Raw genomic sequence first — 25,156 nt, forward strand, 5'->3', positions numbered from 1 at the left:
TTTCTATAGTTAAGGCTCTGAATCTTTCCTTAGCAAAGGGATCAAAAAGTCTTATTTTTGTAGGGTAATGTATTTATTACTATGATTATTAGCTGTGTGTAAGATACAACAGCTGCTAATTTCCTCTGCACTGTCAGTCACTACACCAGATCACAGCACACCTGGCCCCAATGTATAACAAACAGCAAACACAGACTCAAAGCCAACACGATCTGTCAGGCTGAAAATACCTCATTCAGACAGTCCAGCCAACACTGGGCTTAACCATTTACATTTTTATTTTAACTTGGCATTTAAATTGATTAAGCAAAATGGAAATGGTAAATATTTTTAGAGTTAAGAGCAGCAGTCATAGTACACAGTTTGCAATATATTTTTACAAACAGCCAGATATTTTTACAATCTTGCAATTTCTTATTATAATAAAGATAAAGTGAAAGTTTCTGAGGCTCCTTCAGGACCAATGCCTGAAACAATAGTGAAGCAGCACAAGTGCCCTCTGCGCTGACAAAAGCCAAACTGAAATAAACAATGTTTATTCACCTTGGCTGCCTAGAGTCAGGAGAAACATTCATTTGAGCTGTCATCACCTTGTCTTCCAATAAAACTGCAGGCAACAGCTCTACTCTGTCAGCCTATTATCAGCCATTATCTGGTGGGGGACTGATCAGAGCTGGAGCTTTTCTCCAGCTTAGAGCTAAGGGTGTAAAGGGATTTCTTGTGCATCAAAGCTTATTAATTCTGTTAATTTCTGTTGTTTCCCTGGCATAAACACTGTAACACCCCCATGTATTCATTCATTGTACGTTACTCACACTGGACATTACTCACTGCACAAAATATACACTCACATGTTCTACAATCTATGGATGTGTCTCAATGGCTTTGATAATCTGCTAATCTTTTCTCTTGTCTCACCATTAGTATTTTTTTATACTTAAAAAATGCCACAAAAAATACTGAATAAATTGCTATTCCCTTTGGCAATGCTCTGACTTGTGGAGCTGTCAGGTCAAAATCTGAATTGTTTTTCATGTGGACTAATTCCACATTCTAACCTTAGTATTTAGCTCAAATCTCTGTGGTATTAAGTACAGCTTCACATGGCTGCTAGTATGGCTGTTGACTCATGTTTTGATTCCTACTCTAAAATGACATATTACAACATGAAAACAAGTAACACTATATTGCATAATAATAATAATAGCAGGGTATAACAGAGACACACTGGGTGGGTCCTCAAATAGGCAGCTGAAGCTGTCTCTCTGCTGTTGCATTCCACAACCTCTGTAGCTGGTAGAGCAGCACACACACACTGCAGTCCACAAGGTTACGTGCATCCATTTTATCCCCACAGATGACTCTGAGGGCTAAGGGACTGAGCCTGTGTTGACATGTCTGTCCACATCAGCAGGCCATGAGGCCAAAATGTAATGTCAGAAAATCACATGCAGCATTTTTACATCACATCACATTATGTGCAGTATAAATAATGTATGAATCATTCAAGACAACAGCAAGTAATTGTGTTGGGCCAAGGACAGCTCTCATTTACTCTCAGCTAAGTCTAAAAGATAACAAAAGAGGAAAAGACGCTTAATACAAGCAAGACAAAAGGAGGAAAGATGAACAAACACCAGATTTGCTGATCTGACCTGTCTTAGCCCTGTTAGGTCATTTAACTATTATCTTAAGCTGATTTTTCATCATAATGTCTGCATGAAAGCATAAATACCACACAATACAAGAGCATTAAAATGGGTCATGATACATGCATACAATAATATAGTGCATAATATTTTTTAAAATGAAGTCAACAGCAGTTCATAATGGAACTGTATGTGGAATGTATCATGCATTAAATCCAAAGATATTCTGGATTTTGAACACATATTTCGAAGTAAAAGTGCATTCAATGTAATGCATATATAATTTGTTCACAACCACACTGTATCTCTGATAGATACAGATATACTTTCTTAATACAGAAGTAAAGCCTGTGTTGAATCAACTTACTTGAGACCAGGAATGTCCAGTATATTGGTGAGGCCAGTCCAGTTTATGTCCACGAGCTAAAAGAGGAAGAAGAAAAAAATTTGATTGTACCAGTAAGAGTGGAAAGTGTGAATTACCTTGAATTGATCCAAACACTTAACTTTATTGTTTTCTGCCCTCTGTGCTACATATACCATTTGGCTTCTTGTTTCCTGGCCAACAATCCCTTTTGATTTATAACAGCAAAGACAAAGAGTCCTACGCAAACTGCAGCAAAATGATATAAATCAAAAGTTTTGCTCCTGTTTTGGGTCATTTAAAGACAATACTTCTTGACCTACTATGCTGTTCTATGAATCATTTAAGAACAATGTGTGATTTATTCAACATGGTTATTTCCCTGCAAACTAGTTTGGTCATGGACTATAAAGTAAAATATACAACAAAATTTCTTGTCCTTGTATATTTAAGCATTGCTTGTTTTATCTTATTACATTACATACACAAGAATTAATGCTGTGTGTACAATTAACTTTGGTTCAGGAGTTGCAACAACAGGGCAGAAAGCACAGATCCCATCAGTTTTCAGGATACAATGGGGTAAAGGAGAATATACTTTTCTTTTGCACCAGTAGCAGTTGTCACATTGTCCTAATACATTACGTTCCAATTTCATTTACTATCTGGATAAAACAGGAAGCAGGAATGTCAGATCCTGAAAAGGAGGAGGGATAAAGGAAAAAAATAATAATTAAGGTGAGACATAGCATTATATCTGTGATGTAAGACAGTTGCTGCATCTCAGTAAGCTTTGACCTGTTTCTGTCTGCAAGCTGAAAGAGCAGTGTTGTCTTAATGAGCCTTTCCCACCACACTTTTCTGTCCAAGATGCTTACACTGCAGCAGATGCACTGTGCATTGCAGGGAAGAGGGGAGCACTGCAGGGCTGTGAATGATGTAGGGGGATGGCTGTGTGTTGTTGGAATATGGTGTGGAGGGACACACCCCAGAGTGCACATCAATTCTCTGAGGAAGCCAAAAGACTCCTGCTTATATTTGGTTAACAAGGATGCACTGAAAGAAACAGCACTATATTCCAACTATGGGCCAAGCAAATCTGAAATAACTGGTCATTAATTCAGGGAATCAATCAAAAAAATAACTGATGTTTTTATTTTAAATAAACTAGTCCTGAAATAATCCCCAACATTTTCAGCTATTAGCTTCTAAAATATAAAGATCATTTTGGTGCTCACTTTGAATTATTAATTTAACACCTTTAATGGTGGGAAACAATACAAAATTGTCAAATTCAGAAGGCTATCTTGTGATTTGGGAGAATGGGCTTATTCTCCTCAAAAATTAGATAACAAGATTAATGCAGCTCTCCTGCCTGTATCCTTATGTGAAGCCTGAAGACAGTTAGTTTAGGTTAGCATTAATACTGACACCAGAGAAGTAGCTAGCAAGGTCCTGTCCAAAGGTACCGGTAGCAAAATCGTAACCCTAAAGCTATTTATCAATTTATATCACATTTCAATACATAGAAAACCCCATGTGAAAGAACTAGGTGCTGGAGCCAACAAAATTCCATGAAGTCAGAGCCCAAATAACTGCTTCCATCTATATCCATTCTTTATACTAAATTAAAAAATGGAAATGTTTTTGTTTCATTTGTACCTCAGGGTCGGACCTTGTAAGGCATGCTAAGAGAAGCACAATGAGTTATCTGAATTCCAAGGTACAGAATGCTTATTTTTCAATAGAGCACTGTAATGTTCTTCATTTGGAAGCAGTAAGAAGACTGAGATGCATAAGTGTGTGTGTGTGTGTGTGTGTGTACACATGGGACTGCACCACAATTTATTGACTAGAATTGCTGTGCCATCCCCCTTCATTCTCCTACAGTAATATCTCCACCATGAGCTTTAGCTGAGTGCCTGGGTTAGAAAAATCAGCCAAAGTAGGGCTGGCTTGATCTGTAGCTATTTAAAGCTCTCCTATAGTTCCACTGGGTCCTCCCTTTTGGAATAAATCGGTCAAACATTTTTAAGCTCTGCAGCAGTGGCGATGCACAGGAGCTGAACAGGGAGATTGATGACGTGCACTGGAAACTATTAGGCAGCAACTGGTTATGTGAAATGCAAATTGTGTGCTGTTAGAAAGTTTATGCTGTAAGAGCATAGACAAAGCCAATGGCAGGAAAGGAAAACAAACTGATATTAAAATTAAAAGTTATGACTGTAAAATTTAAGAAACATTATCCTGCTGTGATTTTTCTTTTGAAATAATTGTTTAAAGCATAATTGATGTATTATTCTTTCTGCCAGAAATATGAAAACAGATTAGCAAGGGAGAAAACCAAGGTACACACTGCTAGATAATATGAAGTAATTATGAAAATATATTTAACATAACATGTAGTGAGTCTACAAAATACATGAAAACCAAACTGAACAATATTTCTGGGATATTCACAAAAATTGGTCCAACATCAGCAACATATTCAGTGTAAAGAGCATAATTCATGTGAAATAACTAAATGGGTAATGTGATGGAAAATATTTAGGAAATTGTTTTTTTTTATTTCAGTGTACTGTATAAATGTCAAATTATTACTTCTATTTCAGTCATATGACATTACATGACATTTTATTCAAACTTTAATTTTAACTACTGTTCCATTCAAGGGATTTATTTCATTCATTTCCTGTCATCATCATCTGGACTTACTGGCTTTTTGAGGAAAAAGAGGGACATCGCTCCAACAAGAGGCAAATCACCCAGAAGTGGCTCCATCACCACTCTCAACACACCATGGATCTGCAAAAACACACAAGGAACACATTACAGATACACACAAAAACAACTGATACGCCTATGGCCCCTGACATTCCTCAGAGGTGGAGCTAATACAGTACTGTAGCTGCAGTACATCAGGGGTTGGAAACTCGATCACAGCACGACTTCACACCTACCCAGTGTCATCCTCCACCTTTTCCATAACATATTATGACAATTACAAGGATTACAGTGTGGGACGTGCTTAAGATGCGTCATGTGAACACTGCACAGCCGCTGTAATCCACAGTAGGGAACAATGGATGTTTGAATTGTAGCACCATATTTTTGTTTTAAAGCTCTATATGTATTTTTATTTGCAGTAGAGCTGCATTTGAAACAGCAATTCCATCAGTGAAACACATACTAATAAAGCCAGTGCATTCATTCTAAGGCTTTATTTCTGGGACCAAGAAAAGTTCCTGCAACTTAATAAGGGAAAATCAAGATCTGTGATTAAAATCAGCTTCTTAAAAAAAGCCACTGACAAAATGAGTTCATGATTCCAACCTCATTTAGGTTCAAGAATTCACACATCAGATCAGATGACACGTAGCCCAATGCTATCAATTATCCAGGTTGAAATTCATGAGCTGATAGACCTAGTGATTTATTTTTACCCCTTATTGAAACCACACTTGCATATAAACAATTAGTATTGTTTTAAAATTAAATTATGTAAAAATTAACATATGTTGACAATAACATGTTGAAAACAGACTTTTTATATGATTTTGTAAAAGTAGAATTAATTGAAAACATAATAGACTGATTACTGATTATTCAAATAGTTTCTTGTTGCAGCCCCTAATATTGTCCATAAGGCAGAGTGCCCTGCACCAGCAACTGACTAAATTTGAAACACCAAAATAGATCTTAAATAATGAATTGAGGAATGGCCCTCCATCACAGTAGTCTAAGTGTCATCACAGAGTCAAATGCACCTTCTCCATATAAAGTAACCAAGCTCAGGGAGTGATGGGGACTAATGTAGTAGTGGTTAATAATGAACTGAAGAAGGTGTGCCTAAGTAACAGATGATTCAAGATGATGTAAATCAAGTCAGACAAAAAAAAGGAATTTTCTTACCTGGATGCTTTTAATGCCAGCTTTGCAGTAGTACCGTTTGATGTCCACATCAATCTCTGTATTGCTAACAAAGCTGAGTGACAAAAACAAAGACGCCTGTTATATATACTCTCCTGTACCAGAGTTCTTTCACATTTTTAACAATTAGAAAAGGATTTTAAGAGTAATGTTTGATGAAATAAGACAAAACTGCAGCTAAATTCACACTTTTTAAAACTAAACCTAAATTTTCAATATAGTGTTTGAAAAGTTAGCATGTTTGAAAAACATTGAGATTTCATCATTTTTTTACCGTGTCCATAATTTTTGTGTGTGTATGAATATGTGTGTGTGTGTGTGTCTGCATGTGTGTGTGCATATGTTTGTATGTGTACTTGTACTTCTATCTTTGTAAGGAGCATTTTGAACATATTTCTGTCAAAGTGAGGACATTTTTCTGGTCTTCACTTTTTTCAGGCTCCTGTTTGAGGGTTAAAACTTGGTTTTAGGGATACAATGTGTGTGTGTCTTCATAAGCCACACCAAACAATCTCACATGAGACAAAACAGTCACGGTGCAGAAGAGTGAGATGGATATAAGATGGCTTTGTGCCTTTCTTTTTGAGTTGGCAGGTCGGTAAGATCGGTTGGCTGTTTTGTAAACAGTTACACTAGTTGCTCTTCTGTTTAATTTCGGACAAAGTAGTTGATCAAGGAGCTGCACAACATGTTAACACCAGTACCCAGGATTTACAACTTTAACTCATTATGTTGTTTTATTCTAATCAAAAAACCCATTGTGAATTTTGAAAAGCTGGTGAAACATCGTAAACCAGAAAGATGTTACAGAGGTGCAACAGTAATAGATAATTCAAGACATCTGGTTGGCTTACCTGATCTGTAGGTCCATGATGATCTGTCTTCTGTCCACATTTTCAGAGTAAACCTTGACCCCATTGACCCTCAGGGGCTACACCGCAACAGAGGGAACGATTATTGCTGCTGCACCTCTCTAGTCCATCAACACCACACCAAGACATCCACCCCGCCCAAAACCCTGTTTAGTGAGCACAAGGTCAACTTCCCTCCTGACCCCACATGGAAACTATTTATGAAACAGCACATGTCAGCGACGTGTATGTATGTTCATGTTCAAGCTCCCACACACTCTTGCCAACTGTCTTAATGGCACCTGCTGCTAGTGTTTTGTGACTGCTGAAACTGCACATGATCAGTATGGGCAGGAACACTAACGCATACTCACTTTGTCTCCTAGGTCAATTTTGCTGAAAGAGAAGGTGCTCAGGTGGGAATTAGACACCTTCACTGCAGGTTCGATGGTCTCATGAAACACTTTCTCCACAAACTGGCAAATGTATGGCCACATCTGTTTCACAGCCTGGGAGGATACAGGAAAAGAATTACGGTCTTTATGCACCAGCAACAACATTAAACGGTACAAAAAAGTGAAAAAATTAAACGCACCACACATTAATATCATACTTCTTTTCCTTTGGGCTGCTCCCTTCAGGGGTCGCCACAGTGAATCATCTGCCTCCATTTAACCCTATCCTCTGTATCCTCCTCACCCACACCAACTATCCTCATGTCCTCCTTCACTACATACAGATTAATATCAAACGTGATGCGAATATGTGACTACAGGTTTAAAAAGTTGCACTACAAAAAAGTGGACTCAATGATGACTGTGTGATGATTTAGTTCAATAAAAGAATGAAAAAAAAGAAGAAAATTTTGTAAGGTTTGGTTGAGTTGAAGCTTTCAGACCTACTTCAGGATGTCCCTTGGACAATTTGAGGAGTTTTTGGCACTGCTGAAACCGTACTTGAAGAGGCAGATGAACAATTTCAGGGAGCTAATCGATCAAGCACAGTGCCTAACTGTGTGTCTGAGGTAAAATATTGTCTGAACACTACTAGGATAAATAAATAATCAACATGGGGGCAAAAAAACAGATGCTGCTTTTCACACAGTGACATTCTGTCATTCATGTGATATGGTATAATGGCAGGTTACTGGCACGTGACATAACCTCAGCAAATTCGCCTCTTGTGTATGAAGGCCTTTAGGGTTTAAAGAGAAACTGTCGTAGAGCAGTAACTGGTCCATTTTCCAGAATATAATTACCCACTCAAAAGTGCATGTATAGTTACGTGCTGTAATAATTTTTTAGATTTATTTTCACTACATTAACTTCACTCTTTTTTAGACTATTTTTGCTGCTTTATACATATACATCTCTGATTTTGTGTCAATTATAGAGTTCCAGTGAAATACATAAAATAAATCTAGTATTTAAGTAGACTATTGTCTCAGTCAGACACCTCAAATTTGATTTCCTCATCTAGATCATTCCATACATGCTTACAATTTTTTCAAAATTTATATCCAGGATGTCACTGTGTGAATTTATACAGGTACATTTATTTCACATTGCTGGAGAAATAGGACTTGTTACATCACATGTGCTTAAGTGTACAATGTGCCAACATTCACAGGCCCAGTGGGAAGAGAAGAGGAAGCAGAGGTGACAGACATCCCATTTATTTTACTTTTCAGGAAACGAAAAGGAAGGCTTCAATCAAGCAAATAAACTGAAGAGACAGGCACTCAATTCTTTACCTTGTTGAGCCACTCCACTCGTTCTACGTCAGGGAAGTGCACCTACAATGGAAAAAAAAGAAAACATAATCTAGATTGTTTCAATAAAGCTAATGATGTAAGATTAAATTCATTTTTAAGCCAAATAAATCTAAGTGATGAGATTTGTTCCAATGGCAAAATCACTAAACTGTAAGTTGAAAATTAGGTTGCAAAAATGAAGCAAATAAATGCATGACAGTGCATGCATGCTTTGTTTATTTTCAGTTTAAAAGGAAAAATCACAGCATTATTACCAAATACTAAGATGCAAAATCAACTGTCACCCTTAATATGGCACTAGAGAAAAAAATCAGGGGATCGCCAATGTCATTAATATTCCTCCTATGGGGAATCTGTCGAAATTTTATGGCAATCTGCCCAATAGTTGTTAAGGTATTTTTAGCCTGGAAAAGAAATGTGGACTAGCATGTCAATACAGCTTCCCCAGAGCCATACCTCTAGCCTGGCTAAAAGCACTCACAGTCAAATTGCAGGTGCCAATTTATTCGTGTCAGGGTTTAGAGACAGACAGCCTTTATTATCAAATTGAACTCACATTCATTCTAAGCTTTCCATTTTAAAACGCTTCAAACTGCTGTTGTATGTTTTCATGTGTCTAAACCACAATTTCAAAACCCATTTCTGAAAATCTTGAAAGACTATAAGTCTTCAAAAAAAGAAAAGGAAACTATATATGATGTTTTTTTTCTGTTGAAAATATTAAAGCAAACCTGTAATTCTCCATATAACAATAGCCATTATAAAAGTACTTCAAAGAAGGGAGGGCAGATACATGAGACTATCTGGTGCAGGAGCATTTTCATATGTTGAGAAAAAAAAGATAAAGGAAAAAGACTACGTAAAGAAGCTGTAAAGCAAGGAATCTTAATTTTTTCTTAATTTTTAAGGTTTGCATTTCTATGTGAAAAATGTACTGATTGCAAGACACTTCTTTTTCTTATATGTGTGTTAGTGGGTAAGAATTACATTTGTTTCGTCTTTATGTTTGGAAGCAAAAATTAGTTTATTTGTGTTAACTGGTCAGTACTATTGGATTTTCAAGAAGGTTTGAAAATACAGCAATAAGAATTTGAAAACCATATTTAATAGCACCAACATCTGGTGCAAGACTTCAAATTATCTCACATTTTGAGATGCTTTCCCCTAACCACATTAGTATTGTGAGACTGAGCTGCAGTTCCACTAATCTTCTTGAATGACCAAAGTAAATCAGGTATTGATTTAACATGTTCTAAAGTAAATGCCTGTAAAAGGGCCAATATTATGCAAACACACCAACTTAAATAACAGATAAACAACTGCCTCACAATAAACTAAACATGTTTATTCCCTAAACTCAGCAAGATGAAGTGATGCGACTGGCTGGAGTGCTAGTGAGTGCTAGTGAGATATGACATGTGGTGCGACAGCTACAAGGGACAGCACTATTCCTCACAGAGGCAACACATATGCTGATATAGCATTTATGTCAAAAGTGTGGATAAAGCAGTGACAAGAAAAAGAAGATGGCTGTGGAGTAGAAAGTTCTAGTTGTAACTACATTGTACAGCGGAATCAGAGTATTTTAATTATTCAGATACTTCCATTGCTGCTGTGTTGCTGTAAAAGTGAAAGTCTCTAGGCTTTATACCTTGAATGCATAAAAAGCAATCAGCCAGGGCTTTTAATCAAACAATGTTGTAGTCAATGAGTTCAAATTTCCTCAAGCAGCATGCTGAGTTCTGAAAGTAATCAGACCATGAAAAAAACTAGATTATATCCTGAATAAGCCCTAAAAGCACATCCCTGACAAAGCAGAAACAGTATCTAATGTATAGGATCTCAATATCAGACACATAATGCTCACCTCAAAATTTTCTGCACAAGGCACACTGGCAGAAGGTTTTGTTTCCCATGTGACATAAAAAACAAAGAAATCTATCCATCATCTATTACCCTCATCCTGTATAGGCCTACAGGAAAAGTGAAAATATGTTGTGTTGGAGGAAAGCACAACTTGATTAAATGTTTAAAAACTTTTGCACATGCTCTCAATATATTTAGAGGTGATGGTCTATGCATGAGATATGACATTATCTAATAAAGTGAACTAACGTGGCAGTGCGCAGAGACGCAGCTCTGAGCGGCTCTTGGCTGGAGAAGAGGCTGTTGGTGTCTTTCTACCGCTCCACCATCAAGAGCATGCTGGCGTACTGCATCACTGTGTGGTACGCTGGCTGTACAGCAGCAGATAAGAAGAGGCTACAGATGATCATGAGAATGGCTGGAAAGATCAGTGGCTTCCGTTTGTCCTCCCTGGAACACGTTGCTATTTCTCTGTGCCTCCCTAGACCAATGAAGATAATCAGAAACTGCTTCAACATCGGACGCCACCTGCACAGCCTGCTGCCCTCTAGCAGGAAGTTCAGGAACATAAAAAGTAGAATAAACCTATTAAAGAACGGCTTATTTCCTTGGACTATCAGAACGCTTAACACCCAATGGGACATTAATCTACTGTCTACGGTTCCTTACAAACTCCTATGCAATAATCAATTGTGAAATATGTACTGTACAGCCTGCAATGGACTGGTGACCTGTCCAGGGTGTACCCCTGCCTTTCAACCAAAGAGAGCTGGGATAGGCTCCAGCAGATCCCTGTGACCCAGACAGGAAGACTAAACAGGAATAAGCGGGTATAGATAATGGATGGATGGATGGATGGAGGACTGTACAGTATATTATATATAGAGCCATGCATGTTCAAGGGTATAGCTATGTATGGATTAGCATATGAAGGCATATTCTACTTATCCACTATTTACGTATGACATAATCTGTCCTCTGTCTCATGTCTGTGTGTGTATCTATTTTGTTTCTTTTTATTATTCCTATTGCATCTTCAGGTGCGGCATTTCAAAGTTTGTTATATAACTACCTGTGCAACGACAATAAATGAGATCTAGCTATCTAATTATTTGCTAATCCTGTCCTGTCTTTTGCTAGTTTTTATGCAAATACAGTAAGTTTAGAGGATCTGCATGAAGTGTTAGTGTGTGCTCAGTGTGTTTCATTTACCTGCTGAACTAAGTGAATTAATTAGCCAATTTATAGTCCTCTGATTGGATCATTTAGTCACCATCTATACACTAGGTGGCCAGTTTATTAAGTGCTAATGCAATCCAATACAACTCAGCAATAAATTTTACCTTTATAAAGATAATAGGGTTTGATATTGACTGACACTGTCAGAGAGATTTTATTACTAGATTATGGAGTGCAGTGCTGTTAAACGTGAACTGCATTATACTGAGATGTGTTTCTCTTGTTTTGCCCACCTAATTTCAAAAGAATGAGGGGAAGAACCATAGAAACATATTTCAATATATTTACAATAGCACAATGACCACCTCTCTAATCTAAAGGTGGCCCTTATCATCTTAATGGACATGGTAGAGTTGTAATGGATGGAATTTGACTGTTTAGATATACCTGTCACAACTCACCGGCACTTCCTACTTGGACTTTTATTTTGATGCATTTCCCCACTTCCTGCAGTCCCTGTCTGCCTTCTCTAGCATTACTTCCCAGTTTTGCTCACCTGAATGCTTTTGCCTGTGTTTTGTGTTCACCTTGCCCAGTTGCCAGTTTGATGTTGCTCATGCTTTTGCCCCCTAATAACAACTGCAGTAGCTGTTCAGCTTGCTGATGTTACCATTCCACATTTGGACTCAAGTTCATCATTCTTGTGAAGGAACTGTAGCTACTTGACTCGACTGGTTTCGCTCTGGGTTCCATCCCCCCACTGCTCGGTACATTATGGTTTTGTTTTCTTCTTTTCTTCTGGTGTGCCTGTCTTTCTGTATCATATGGTTACTATTTCTTTGACTTGTGTTAGTCTTCATCTTAATTATCTTCTTTTCATGTTTAGGTTAAGCACGTAACTGGTCAAAGACTGTATATAAAGATGTTTTGTTATAGTCCTGTGTGGTATTTAACTAAGACCCAGAACTTTTTTTTTAGTTTGAGTGACTAGTTCACCAGCCTGCCAATGACTCCCTCTGAATTAACATAGTTAAGATTATTTAACTGGAGAAAGCAGGAGCAATCCAGGTTTAAGAATGGGGCACAAGATTTAGGAGATATCACCTTGATGACAATCAAGCATTAATATTACCGTCTCCACCTTCAATACCACGACTGAGGTGAGACCCTTGAGCAAGGCACCCAACCCCAACCCCAAAGCCAATGGCTGCCCACTGCTGTGTTTGTTCGCGGTGTGTGTGTTCACTGCTGTGTGTGTGCACTTTGGGTGGTAATGCAATTTCCCCATTGTTGCACTAATAAGGTAATAACTAAACTAATAAGGGTAACTAATCACTGCCCTGTGCTACCCATACACATCCACTACCAGGTCTGTTAATTTTATAGACCACAGGAACTCCTGATGCCACTCGGTAATAGCATCGAGCTCTTCCAACCCCATTTAAAAGCAAAATGCATCTTCAGCCATGTGTCAGCAGAATAAGCTTATAACGGTTTTCAGCACATAAGGCTGCACTGACCATCACAAACTAGATGTGCTGTCACTCCCTCTGTGATGAACATGATATAAAAGAGCTGAGACTTTATTCTGTAGTTAAGTAAAGTTGTATTTTGTGCCCTATTTAATAGCACTTGGGCAAATGCAATCTAAACTGTTAATGATTTGCAAACTGGATCTGAGACTTTAAGAAGGCTTTTGTAAAAAACAAATCTCTCAGCTGCAGTCTAATTTATGCTGCAGAAGTTAAATAGCCCACTTAAAATTAAATACGGAGTCTAGTCACTTAATTTCTGCCTATTGGATGTCAGTAGAATTAATGTGTGCATTAGTCAGCAGGTAGTCTGAGGATAGATCAATGAATATGGAATATAAATGTCTACTATATAAGCTATGTACAACTAAAGAGCCTAAATGTATTGATTTAGAAGCCAGTCTATTCACTTTGAAATACTTCCCTTCCATGCCACAATCTGACGACTCATTACCCTTCAAGTATCTTTCAAACACACTAGTTCTGAGAAAAGTCACACATTTGATAAAAACAGCTAGTTGTACTCCAAACGCTATAAACGTGTCACTACCTGCAGTTAATGTTGGAATCGATATCTCTAAAACATCATTTGGTTTTCTAGTGTTATGTCATTCGTTTACTTGAGGTGCTGAGGGCCAGCAAAAAGGTCTCGGGAGGTTTCCAACAACAGCCTACTGATAACACTGACAAGGATAAGTCAAGAATTCAAGTGTTATCTAACAATTTTGCCAAGTGTTGCAGTACTGGACTGAGTTAGAACAAGAGTAATAGCACTGTGGATCCCAAAATAACAGGGACCCTGTGGGAATGTTCCCCTTCCAGCGTGGTGTCTGGTTTACCATTGTGCCCTGCTGTATTTAGACTGGGGCTCAGTCTAATATCACTGCTGGGGAGCACAGCTGTTCCATCACAGCTTTACAGCTCAGCTTCACTCCTCTTATTCTTAGTCAGCTGATGGTGTGTGTGTGTTTTTTTTTCCCCTGGAAACTCAAAAATATAGTTCAGAAAAACCACCTGTGCCCAACTAGGACCAGTCTGATCTACTAATGAGCCCCCAAACCTCACTGAAACCTACTAATCAGACAGCCCGAGTGGATGGTGAGGCTGGGAAAACAAGATTTGCATGTTTATGATGATTTTCCAGTAGGGACATAACTCTTCGGAGAAACGGCTTAACTAGGGTAAACGAGTGTAACAGATATTTCATCTGATGTATTTTACAGTGAGACTTACCCATGGTGGTAGCTCAGACGTCGGGAGGCTCTGCTTGACTCTTCTCTCCTCTTGCTCAAAGAAAGACAGCGCTCGGCTCAGTCGGCTGTACTTCCCCCCCGTGTTTCTCCTCCACCAGAAAAATATTACAAGTCCAATCAACAACCAGCTGAAGCTAAACTCAAAATACCCCAGTGCGTAAATTGGGAAAATAAGAACAAACGTTTTAGCAAAGTGCACCCAGGTCTGGGTCAGCTCGCTGGTCGAGGACAATGAGGTATCATCGGCTGAGGGATGGGAAAAGTTGTCCCTGGACGGAGCTGTGCTCGGCGAGGGTTGTCCATTCTCCTTAGGTGAAGCGGGGTTCGCATCGTGTGGGTGGGCTCCTCGTACAGCTGTCATGCTGTCCCTTGACATGTCTCTGTGCCCCAGAGTCCGTCTTCAAACTGTTCAAATGCAAATATGGTCGGCAGACTAGGTTCCCATGTGCAAATGGACTGAAGAGGATCCTGTTTTCACGTTGGCTCACCTGCACACCGGCCCATCTCCTTCAGAGGAATCGTTGGCATGGACCACTTTAGTTTAGGCTACGCTTAACACTGCTCTCTTTGGATTAAATCTGTCTGCCCGTCCACTACACAGTTAATCTACCTCTATAACCCACACAGAGTAGGAATGATTACTTCCGAATAGCCACAGGGATCCAGCGGCGAGCGCGCCCAAGGGTGGCCGGAGCTCTGTTCAGGACAAAGACACCGCCATCTGGTGTTCAAAAACAGGAAACGCAGCTTGAAATGATAAGCATCGATGCAACGTTACTGCTGAAACTGCAGTTCCATTCAGTATATATATAAGAAAACAATAACAGGGGGTTAGTGGTATTTAAAACAGATAACTAGCGTCATTTCACTATTTAGCTTGTAATGAAATATTAGCACAGAGAAATCGCTCAACTGGTGGGTTTTGTTTAACGGTTTGTGTTAGCTTAGATCCCAAGTGTCCGGGGTAGATTCTGGGAGGGGTAGGACGTTTGTTCACCCGTACTCAGATTTATAACGTTATTTCTGTTTTTCCTTACTGTAATCTGAACCTCACCGTCACTCTAACTCTAACCAGTCGTGTCCTAATATAACTCTAACGTTATATAAGCTTAACGCTACCCCACTTTACCTCAGCCTGACCGTTACCTCTGCCTACTCCCCATCGCTGAGATCTACTTTACTCACTCCCGAGCAAGTAAATATCTTAATTTAATTTAGCGCAAGCGCAATGGCCATTAATACACAATTAGCAGCAACATAAGTAACTATACGTGACTAATTTTAATGGCGTTTTGTCAAAAAGTCCTCTAGGTTAAGTGTAACGTCTTAGGCTGTTGCTATGGCAATCTGATGTTGATTCCAGGTGTTGCTCTGCAACCGATTAGTACGCCTGTCGCTATGTTGAGGTGACGCGCTCTCCTTGGTTTCGACTTACTGCGCTTGCGCACCGGAGATTTACCGTCATGGCGGCATCACTGCAAAATTATCTGCTAATGTTCGGTAACTGAAAAACTGTCAAAATAAATACACAGACGAGAACATGCATAGTGAAAAGGTAATTGTTTTGTTTCAAAGCTGAGGGATGTCTTTATTGTATAAAATGTCCAAACGTTATCAAACGTTGTCTAAATTAGGACCGCTGTCTCTCTTATTCATGTTTCATGAACTGGGTTTGTTGTCAGAAAAATATGTTTGTTGTCCTTGAATTAATGTTGATATGGTCATTCGGTGAACGTACAAATGTGTTGATTTAGAAAATAACAAAAGAAGACACATGGAGACCTGCTGACCTGAAAAGACACATCAGGGTAAGTTTACAGAAGCATTGCAAAAAATTGTGAGTTAAGCTGTATTTAAATCAATAGATTACATCCAGATAATAGGCCTACTTTTTTTTTATTTCGTAGGAAGAAAGTGATGACTATATCAGGAGGCAAGATGTCATTGAGAGAAAACATGGTGGTCGGGAATCCAAAGAAAAACATAGAGACCAAGGGAAGGAGTCCAGACCAGAGCGAGACAAGCACAGAGAAGTGGAGAGGACAAGGGTCACACTAGATGAAGCTGAAAAAGACAAATATGTAGACCGAAGGAGAGAGGGCTCATGGGACAGGAGAGGTGAAAGGGAAAGGGCTAGAAGAGATGAGAGGGACAGGGAGAGGAGAAAGACAAAAGACAGACTGGTAGATGAGGAGAAGTACAGTGATGACTACAGAGAGACTAAGGACAGGAGAAGAGACAGAGATGAAAAGCATGAGAGAGACAAGGAAAGACTTAGAGATAAGGAGAAAGAAAGAATAAGGGATATAGAGAGATACAAGGAAGAGGAAAGGAACAAAAGGAAGGAAGAGAGAGACAAAGTAAGACAAAGAGAAGAAAGTGACAGAGGGCACAGGACTGAGAGAAGAAGACCTGAGGAAAGTGTAGAAGCAGCAAGAGATCGAACAGAAAAGTACGATAGAGAGAAGAAAGATAGGCATCGGGAGAGAGACAGGTACAAGGAAGAAAAGAAGACTGACAAAGACAAAAAAGAGAGATATCGAGACAGAAACCCTGCAGAACGGAGGGATGAAAGAGGTAAAGTTTCTAGAACTAGCATGGCACACAGGATTAGGGTATCCATGTGATGCTAATAATATTCTTCTGATTTCAGAGTACAAAGAGGAACACACCAAACATAAAGAGGAGAGAGAAAGGAAACACAAAGAGAGAGGATATAGCGTAAGTATCTGCATTAAGATCAGTAATTCATCACCGTTTTGTACTTGAAATCAAGATAAATGAATGAGCATGAATTTGTGACCTGTGTTGATTACTATAGTTTTGTTCTCTGTGACGTCCTTTTTTTCTTGTTTCCAGGATGAAAAGCGAAAGCATGGCAGTGAATCCAGGGAGCATCAAGACTTGAAGGGGTCAGAAGAAGCGGTCTGGCATCACCGTCGTGACAGAGAACGAGCAGAAGGGGACAAAGGCAAAGAGATGAGGTACAAAGAGGAAGTCAACCTAGGAAAAAAGCAGATGGAGAGAAGGTCCAGAATCGAGGAGGAACCAGCAGGAAATCACAAAGACAGAACCAGATCAACGAAACCATCGCCTGACAAAAGTCACAGACATGAGACTAACACTGTAGAAACAGAGGTTAGTACGATAAATAAATAATAATACTGCATATCTTATAGAGTGAAGAGCTTACTCATACAGAAAAGGTTTTTTTTCTGGATGAAGTTTGGAAAATCCATTAATGTTTAGTTTGTGAGCCATCTGCTGTCTGTACTGCTTACTGTACTGTACAAGTATCTCCTGCTTCATGTATTTCAGCCTGTCATTGATGAAGATTTGGTTGACCAGGAATATGAAGATGATTTCGAGGTAAAATTATGCAGTCTTTCATTCAGGAAAAAAGCTCCCCACTGTGTTATGTGGGATTGTTGTTGTCATTACATTTCAATTTTAGTTTTTAACACGTATTGACTTGTTTTTATTTTACTTTTGCATGCTGTAATGAATGCATTTCTAAGAAACTTGTAAGTATTCAGAATCTTCTTTTTCATGTGTAAATCCATAAACATTGTATTTTTATTAACATAAAATGTGATGCTTGTGCTCATAGCATCTTGGTAATGTTTTATTTTGAATCAACATATATATAATCTTTGTTTTTTACTATAAGGATTATGAAGAGGATTTTGAAGAGATCGATGAGAGTACAAATGAAGGTGAGGATGAGAAGGATGTAGAGCTTCCACAAGTGGAAGAAGAGAGGGAAGCACTTACACCACACAGAAGAAAGGAGATTGAAGCAATTCAGAGAGCCATGGATGAAGAGAACAAAAGAGTTGGAACAGCTCAGTCCGGACAAAGTACGAACAGTGAGGAGGCAGACTGGCCTAAATCATACAGAGGTATGGTTGTAGTTCATTGTTTATCTTTCTGTGACACAACTTTAACACTTGTACTTGATGTTATCTCATGTCAAGTCTATCAATATTTCTGTGTTAATGTGTAACTGTAAGAGAGTCAATTAATACAGAGGTATTTTGTACAATATTAGAGGATTAATAATATTTTTTACTGATCTCTTTATAGGACCTGAAAAAATTGAGAGGAGTGACTCCCAGCGTGGGAAGTTTATTGACTTTGTGGCAGCAAAACAGCGTGAAATCAGCAAGAAAGCTGCCACAAAACAGAAGTAAGTAACATGAGAAAAAACAATTCACATTAAATGGACAATGGATCACTGTGGTGTACTATTCACATCATTATTATTATTAAAGAAATCAATATTGGAAGCATTTTAAATGGTTTGGAGTTATATCGTGTAGTGCCAACATTCTTCAATTGTAAATTCAGTGTATTTAATATTTTTCTGTCTCTAGGAAACGCAGTACAGAGCTGCTTCGCTTAATTGATCTGGATTTCTCTATGACATTCTCCCTTTTGGATCTGCCACCCGTTAATGAATATGATCTTTACATTAGAAACTTTGGAAATGCAAATACCAAGCAGGTCAGACGTTTTTGCTACACAAACATTTATAACCGAATTATAAGAGTGAAATGAAAAATATTTAGTGTTAGTCCTTAAAGTCCAGACTTCAGTTAAATAACATGTGAAAACTTCTTCCTCGTCAGGCTTATGTTCAGTGTAATGAAGATAACGCAGACCGAGACATCCAGACGGATGAGATAGAAATGTGTAAGAAGTGGACGCAGCATCCTCCAGACCACAATGGAGCATGTGGAGGTAAGGAAGGACCAAGTTTATTCCCTGATTAACAAGTATGTATCTGAACATATTAGTAACTGTGTTTTTATCTTGATAGATCCAGACCTTTCTCAAGAAGCACAAGACAAAACCATAAGTGAACTGAACTTTGATTCCCAGCGTCTGACAGAATTTCTGAACACAGCTTCTCAGGTTAGATTTTTCTACTTAAATGATCATTAAGATGTTAAAGTTTTTAAACTACAGCAATTTTGGTCAATTCTGACTCCTCTTATGTAATGCGACTGAATCAAGGTCATGGTTATCCTTTTGGAAGAGGAGCAAGCTGAGAGAAAATCCTTGGGAAACCTGAGGACTCAAACAGACACACCATCTCACAGTGAAGGAAGCGTACAGCTCAACACTAAGTTGCCTTTTCTTTATGGTACACAATCAGAGAAATAAACTTTTTGCATGATCTGTCACATCTGGCACACTCACAAATTGTTGATATGAATTGCAGGCCGCCACATCAGCCAGGTGCACTTTTCTCAGGTCCAGAGGCACACCATGATGTCAGTCCACAATCCTACAATGAAGCCCAGTGCTGTCCGTCTTGACAGCTGCACCATCATCTGCATCTGGAACATTTGGGAGCCATCCAGACCTCAGAAGATCCTTGTTTATGAATCTGAGGTGACATTTTGAGGTTTCATTTTCACCTGTAGCAAAATCAATAATGAATTAATTTAAACTACTGTAAAAAAAAAAAAAAACACCTTTAGGACAATATACTGGCATCAACACACTGTTTGCTCTGCGCACATCAGGTTAGACACTCACCAGACTTTTTGAATGACAGGTATTTTGAAATGACTAGAAAACTTCATTTTCAAATTCTACTTCATTTTCTTCAACATACTGAAAATTCTATGACTGGCTTTACCACTTAGCTTGCCTTCTAAAAATAACTAACAAATCCCAAAGCACGTGTTTCAGAGGATAGGTCTGTCTTAAAGCAATGCTCACATGACATTATGTACATTGGAAGGGTATGGCTTGCTATAGTTGTTTGTGCTGTACATACTAGAAGCAAAAACATGTCTTAGAACACTAACTGTAGCCTATTGTAATGTGTGTGTTGCAGATCCAGTGTTGCTGTTTCAGTCCTGGAAAAGCTATACTGGTGTTTGCTGGCACAGCAGTTGGCTCTGTGGTGCTGTGGGACCTGAGGGAGCAGGCTAGTAATCACTACCACCTGAAGATAGGAGAGGATGAATGGATCTTCAGACAGCCTACCTTCTCCACTGGTATGGCACAAATGACTCTTGACATCAGAATTTTATTTTCATTCAATAGATATGGATCAGATCACTGTGGTGGAACTGGCTCAGCACCCCTGCAACCCTCTCCAAGTGATAATCAGTCGAGATAATAAATGGGTGCAAAGATGCAGACATGCCTGGTTGAGAAAATTATACCCCAGATTTCTCTGTTCTTGTAGACTTCATGTCTTATCATTTATGTAAAGAAGGTGTTAATTTCTGTCAAAGTACACCATGTATTTGATTGTGAATTACCACAACCCTCCACCAACCATGTGTGTTTAGAATGTCTTTGTCTGGTGTTATTTTAAAAATCTGAACACCCCCCCCGGATCTTTCAATGGGTCATATTTGTGGTTATGTAATCCTCTGTTTTGCTATAAAGTCCAAAGAAAATTAAGCTCAGTAGACAATCAGTACTAAACAGCCTTTTTTACTATACTTATAATTCTGTGCTATTCATTCCATGTGTGCTGATCTCCTGTCTTGTGTGCGGTCTTGTCAACGCAGATGCAGTGATGGCCAACTCGGGCCATTTTTCATCCGTGATATCTGTAGAGGCTGTGCCCTCCACTGTAGCAGGGGGACTGAGTCCAGATGTCCCCCTGTTGGACTCTGAGGATGGTATGGAACATTACTACAATTGACGGAGCTTCTTGTGTATGTTATGTGGAAATGTGTGTTATGTTTTTGCCATTTGCCAGTTAACTTTAAAATTCATTGTTATTCTGTGTCATAATCCAGAATCTTCAGGATTGTCATTCCAGCTGGCTTCTCTGGATGAAGGCGGGGTTTTGAATTTCTGGGTAGGTTAGCCAAGAAGGGAGAGACATTAGACAAAGATACACTGTAAAGTAAAAAGTGCAACAACCTAGTCAGCAGTTGGAGCTGCAGTAGTGGCTGTAACATGCTCCAAATGGCTCCAAAGCCATTAGTGCTCAACTCTTTCAATTTGCATTCAAAATCATATGCTTTCTCTGTCATTTACAGATACAGATACATATATATATATATACACACACACACACACACACACACACATATATATATATAAAAAGCTAATTCTGCATAGTTCTGACAGTTTTTCATACTATAAACAAATATGGTCTTACACATCGGGTAGGTGATTCTACTGACTGCATAACAAGATTATACCTCCCGTTTACATCCCCAAAACTATGGGAACTCTAAGTCCAAAGATTTTAGCATGATTACACCCTGAGGCTGTAAAATAAACAGTACTAATCAAAATGACAAAATTCATTAATATCAAAGTTCACTTCATTTAAACAGTGTATAATACCTATTGCCATTCCTGTCAACATTAGTGTGTACATTGGGAATACCTGAGGAGAACTAGTTACTGGACCATGTGTTGATGTACAAGGATTTGAATGAGAGAAGAGCTGTGAGGTAGATTGTGAGCTGTAACAGTCTTCTGCTTCTTCTTACGGCTGCTCCCTTTAGGGGTTGCCACAGCAGATCATCTGTCTCCATCTTTCTCTGTTTTCTGTATCTTCCTCTATTACACCAACCTTGCACATGTCAGATTGTGAGCTGTAATACTGATACTGTACAAATGATTATCAAGAGACTATCAACATTTGACATTACTAAGGTTCAGAATGACACTATCCTTTACTCATACATACACAGACAGCTGTACTCAAACAGCCATGATATGCCATGGTGGACTGAGTTTTTTATCTGTGACCTATAGGTGGTGGTGGAACTCCCAAAAGCCAACAAAGCAGGTTCTCCAACAGATCTAGGTAATGCAGTCATATTTTCAAGCAGTCACTCTTTTTCCAGAAACATACTCATCTTTGTCACACATCTAGTACAAGCTTCAACCTTTCTCTTTTTTGTAGGGCTTAGGCCTGGGAGCAAAGTGAAGCTGCTTCACAGCTCCTCCCTCCTCACTGCTGAGAGGTGAGATTGAGAAATACCTCGTGATGATCAGGTCTCACTGCCGGCCAACAGGCTCAAAATACCCCACAAATCCGTTGCCCTGTGAACACAGCTGCTCTGTCGTGGTCATGTGGTCTTGCTTGTTATGTACTGCTTGGTGTTGTTTTTGTCACATGAGCAGTTGATGGGAAAATATCTTTATCTTGCACTGTTGCCCAGTTTGTTTTTGGCTGGGAATTTGTAACCTTTGACCTCTGGTTTATCATCTGCCCACCCCCCCATTGTTGTGTGTTGCTTGCAGGGTATTACCTCGAGATGCAGTCAAGATGGGATCAATGCAGACTTTTCAATTGAAGTTCCTTCCAACTGACCACAACCATTTTTTCATTGGCACTAATATGGTGAGCACAGTTTGTCTGCAATACAATGATACATTTTTAAGTAAACCCTCTCAAAATTATGGCCCTCATTAATTTTGTGCTGGTGTATCAATGTGATTTTTGTTTCAGGGAGTGGTCAATCATGGAACAAATCATGGTTTGAAGGCTCCTCCGAAGTTTTACAGGTTTCGGGAAGCTGAAGACCGACCTGTTGATGTCACCTCAATCCACTTCTGTCCCTTCAAACCAAACATGTTCTTGGTGAGAGTGTTTTTTTAATTTAAACTTTGTCAATAGTATGATATTGTAGGAAATATATTTATTTACTTTGTTGTGTAGCGTTTAATGAAATCACTCATACTTAATATGAAGCTAGAGGAATTGATTCCATTTGACTTAGCATATAAACTGAAAATAAGGAAATAACTAACATGTCTCTGTCTAAAGGTAACAAAATCTGCCTACCAGCACTTCTAAATGTCATTACGGTGATTGACAAAATTATATGTTTGTTAAATCCATACAAAAAAACAAAGGGCAGGTAAATGCCAAAGGCCCTGTACTCTGCCAAATTATCGATTTACACTTTTTGTACAGACACTGTCAAGCAGAGTTGCTTGATATTTCACACTATTTTTTTGTGGTTAGATTAACTAACCAGCTCCTGGCTCAGGCTTTATATTAAACATACTGACTTCATTTGAATCTCTGCCACAAATGTTTGTAATATTTTTTAATGGTGTGGTATCCTCTACAAGAGGAAAATAATCTTTTTATTGTACATATAGTAAGTTTAAAATGCAAGTAAGATACAGTGACCTTCAAGGATTCAGTGCACAGATGCATGGAAACTGCTCTCATATTGCAGTATTCTGCATATACGTTCTTTTCCAGTGATTTAAATTCATATGGTATATATACATGTCTATGTATGGTAATGAATATAAACGTCCTATCTTCTAGGTGGGCTGTGGAGATGGCAGCATCAGGCTACATGACGTCAGCCATGAGCAGCCTGTGGCAGAGTGGAAAAATAGTACAGCAGGTGAACCAGTGGTCTCACTGCAGTGGGCCCAAACGAGACCGACAGTCTTCTGTGTTGTTGATGCAGCCTCCAACCTCCACATATGGGACCTGCTGAAAAATGAAACAGATCCTGTGGTCACTGAGAGGATGAATGCTGATAGGTAACACCTGGCAGACATTAGAAATGAATGTGAAAGCAATTTTATGCTCATAATAAAATTCGATGTATGCTTCCTGTTTTCAGGCTGACAGCCATGGCCGTGTTTGGAGACTCAGGAAAACAAAACACATATTCAGGAATAGCCCTTGCACATGAGTCGGGAAAAATAGAAATACAGTATTTCACAAGAAATTTTGCCGTGCCAATTACTGGAGAAGAAGAGAAGTTGCAGAGTATGATGATTGAAGCCTTTTGAAATGCTACATCTTATGTGATTGCATTTAGACTAATGTGTTCATTCAAAGCTTTACTGCATTTTTTTAATCTGTAAGAGCCTAAACAATTTCTAAAGCTGTTTTTCACTGTCGTTTTGTATAGAGAATATATCACAATGAAATTTGATGTGCGTTAGGTTTTTCTTAAAATGGCACTAGACAGAATTATTTTCATTAATATAACTATAAGAAGAATATGACTAAAGACCAAAGACTGTCTAGAGTGGCAACTGATTCAATAATGTCTATAATTGCATTTCAAGTAAAACATAAATTTTGTAAATATAGGCTATATAATTTTTGACAAATATGAAATATTTGTATGGTGTTAACAAGTGGAATATTTATATAATAAACCAAATCTACCTGCATGTTTGTATATATTAAGTTCTTATTTAGCATAATGTCGGATTGTTCATTAATTCTTAATGTCTCCAACCTAATCCAAGTTTCAATACATGTTTTAAATCAGGGCTGTAGCTAGGTTTAATATATTCTATGGGCATTAGTAATAAAAATTCCTTCATGCTCCCATGAAACTAACCCAACACAAATACTGATGACTGAGAAGATTATGAGCTTGCAGTGTTTGCCAGAAAACTTTTTTTTATCTATTTATTAGTCTACAAGTGAGGGCAGCAGAGTGGTTCACTGTTACCTCATAGCAAGAAGGCACTATTCATTTTCTCCGTAGCATTGTGGACAAACACCATCTTGGACTATTATGCTCACGATGCGTTTCTATGGCAACTGTAAACCATGTTTCCCATTATGCCGACGTGAACGCAGCATAAAACAAGAAATAAGATGTTACAAACAGTTAAATATACCGAGGAAATGCAGTTACCCAGCTGTGTCTACCTTACTTTTTTATTTAAAAAGTAAGCCTATTAAGAGAAAACATTTTACTGCCTTAAAGCAAGTCAAGATGTGCGACCTAATGTAGCCGAGCGACCCGTTGCCTAGCAACAAGGACT

At 38.6% G+C, this 25,156-nt stretch overlaps 2 protein-coding genes across 5 annotated transcripts in view; one reads left to right on the forward strand and one right to left on the reverse strand.

The window, feature by feature from the left end:
- The window catches only part of esyt2b (extended synaptotagmin-like protein 2b), a 32,526-nt gene extending 17,480 nt beyond the window's left edge, over positions 1–15,046 (reverse strand). For all 3 annotated transcript variants that reach the window (XM_026292891.1, XM_026292890.1, XM_026292889.1), the window contains exons 1-7: positions 14,379–15,046; positions 8,548–8,589; positions 7,169–7,303; positions 6,798–6,874; positions 5,926–5,998; positions 4,729–4,818; positions 2,017–2,072 (exon numbers count right to left, since the gene is read on the reverse strand). In XM_026292891.1, coding sequence (XP_026148676.1) covers positions 2,017–2,072; positions 4,729–4,818; positions 5,926–5,998; positions 6,798–6,874; positions 7,169–7,303; positions 8,548–8,589; positions 14,379–14,774 — 869 coding nt within the window. In that variant the 5' untranslated portion in view covers positions 14,775–15,046. The remainder of the gene's footprint in view (positions 1–2,016; positions 2,073–4,728; positions 4,819–5,925; positions 5,999–6,797; positions 6,875–7,168; positions 7,304–8,547; positions 8,590–14,378) is intronic.
- A 782-nt stretch (positions 15,047–15,828) lies between these two features.
- On the forward strand, positions 15,829–24,550 carry dync2i1 (dynein 2 intermediate chain 1). Of its 2 annotated transcripts, XM_026292216.1 has the most exons (23): positions 15,829–15,953; positions 16,153–16,206; positions 16,306–16,975; positions 17,052–17,119; positions 17,258–17,536; positions 17,717–17,767; positions 17,917–17,922; positions 18,069–18,300; positions 18,485–18,587; positions 18,775–18,904; positions 19,030–19,141; positions 19,221–19,315; positions 19,418–19,547; positions 19,626–19,798; positions 20,250–20,412; positions 20,938–21,051; positions 21,172–21,233; positions 22,148–22,199; positions 22,299–22,359; positions 22,640–22,739; positions 22,848–22,979; positions 23,682–23,905; positions 23,989–24,550. In XM_026292216.1, exons 1-23 carry the CDS (start codon positions 15,939–15,941, stop codon positions 24,158–24,160), a joined length of 3,198 nt encoding a protein of 1,065 aa, XP_026148001.1. In that variant the 5' UTR covers positions 15,829–15,938; the 3' UTR covers positions 24,161–24,550. The 2 variants fall into 2 exon arrangements, with proteins under 2 accessions (XP_026148001.1, XP_026148002.1); XM_026292217.1 differs by lacking the exon at positions 17,917–17,922.
- Positions 24,551–25,156: the final 606 nt, after the last annotated feature.

The sequence above is a fragment of the Mastacembelus armatus genome, chromosome 20 (assembly GCF_900324485.2).
Source record: "Mastacembelus armatus chromosome 20, fMasArm1.2, whole genome shotgun sequence".
Lineage (NCBI taxonomy): Eukaryota > Metazoa > Chordata > Actinopteri > Synbranchiformes > Mastacembelidae > Mastacembelus > Mastacembelus armatus.

Bases quoted from the DNA above. Each gene is read 5' to 3' on its own strand.
- dync2i1 (XM_026292216.1), top strand. The intron at 21,234-22,147 runs GTAGGTTAGCCA...TGTGACCTATAG, and splicing joins GCGGGGTTTTGAATTTCTGG to GTGGTGGTGGAACTCCCAAA. The intron at 23,906-23,988 runs GTAACACCTGGC...TCCTGTTTTCAG, and splicing joins GAGAGGATGAATGCTGATAG to GCTGACAGCCATGGCCGTGT.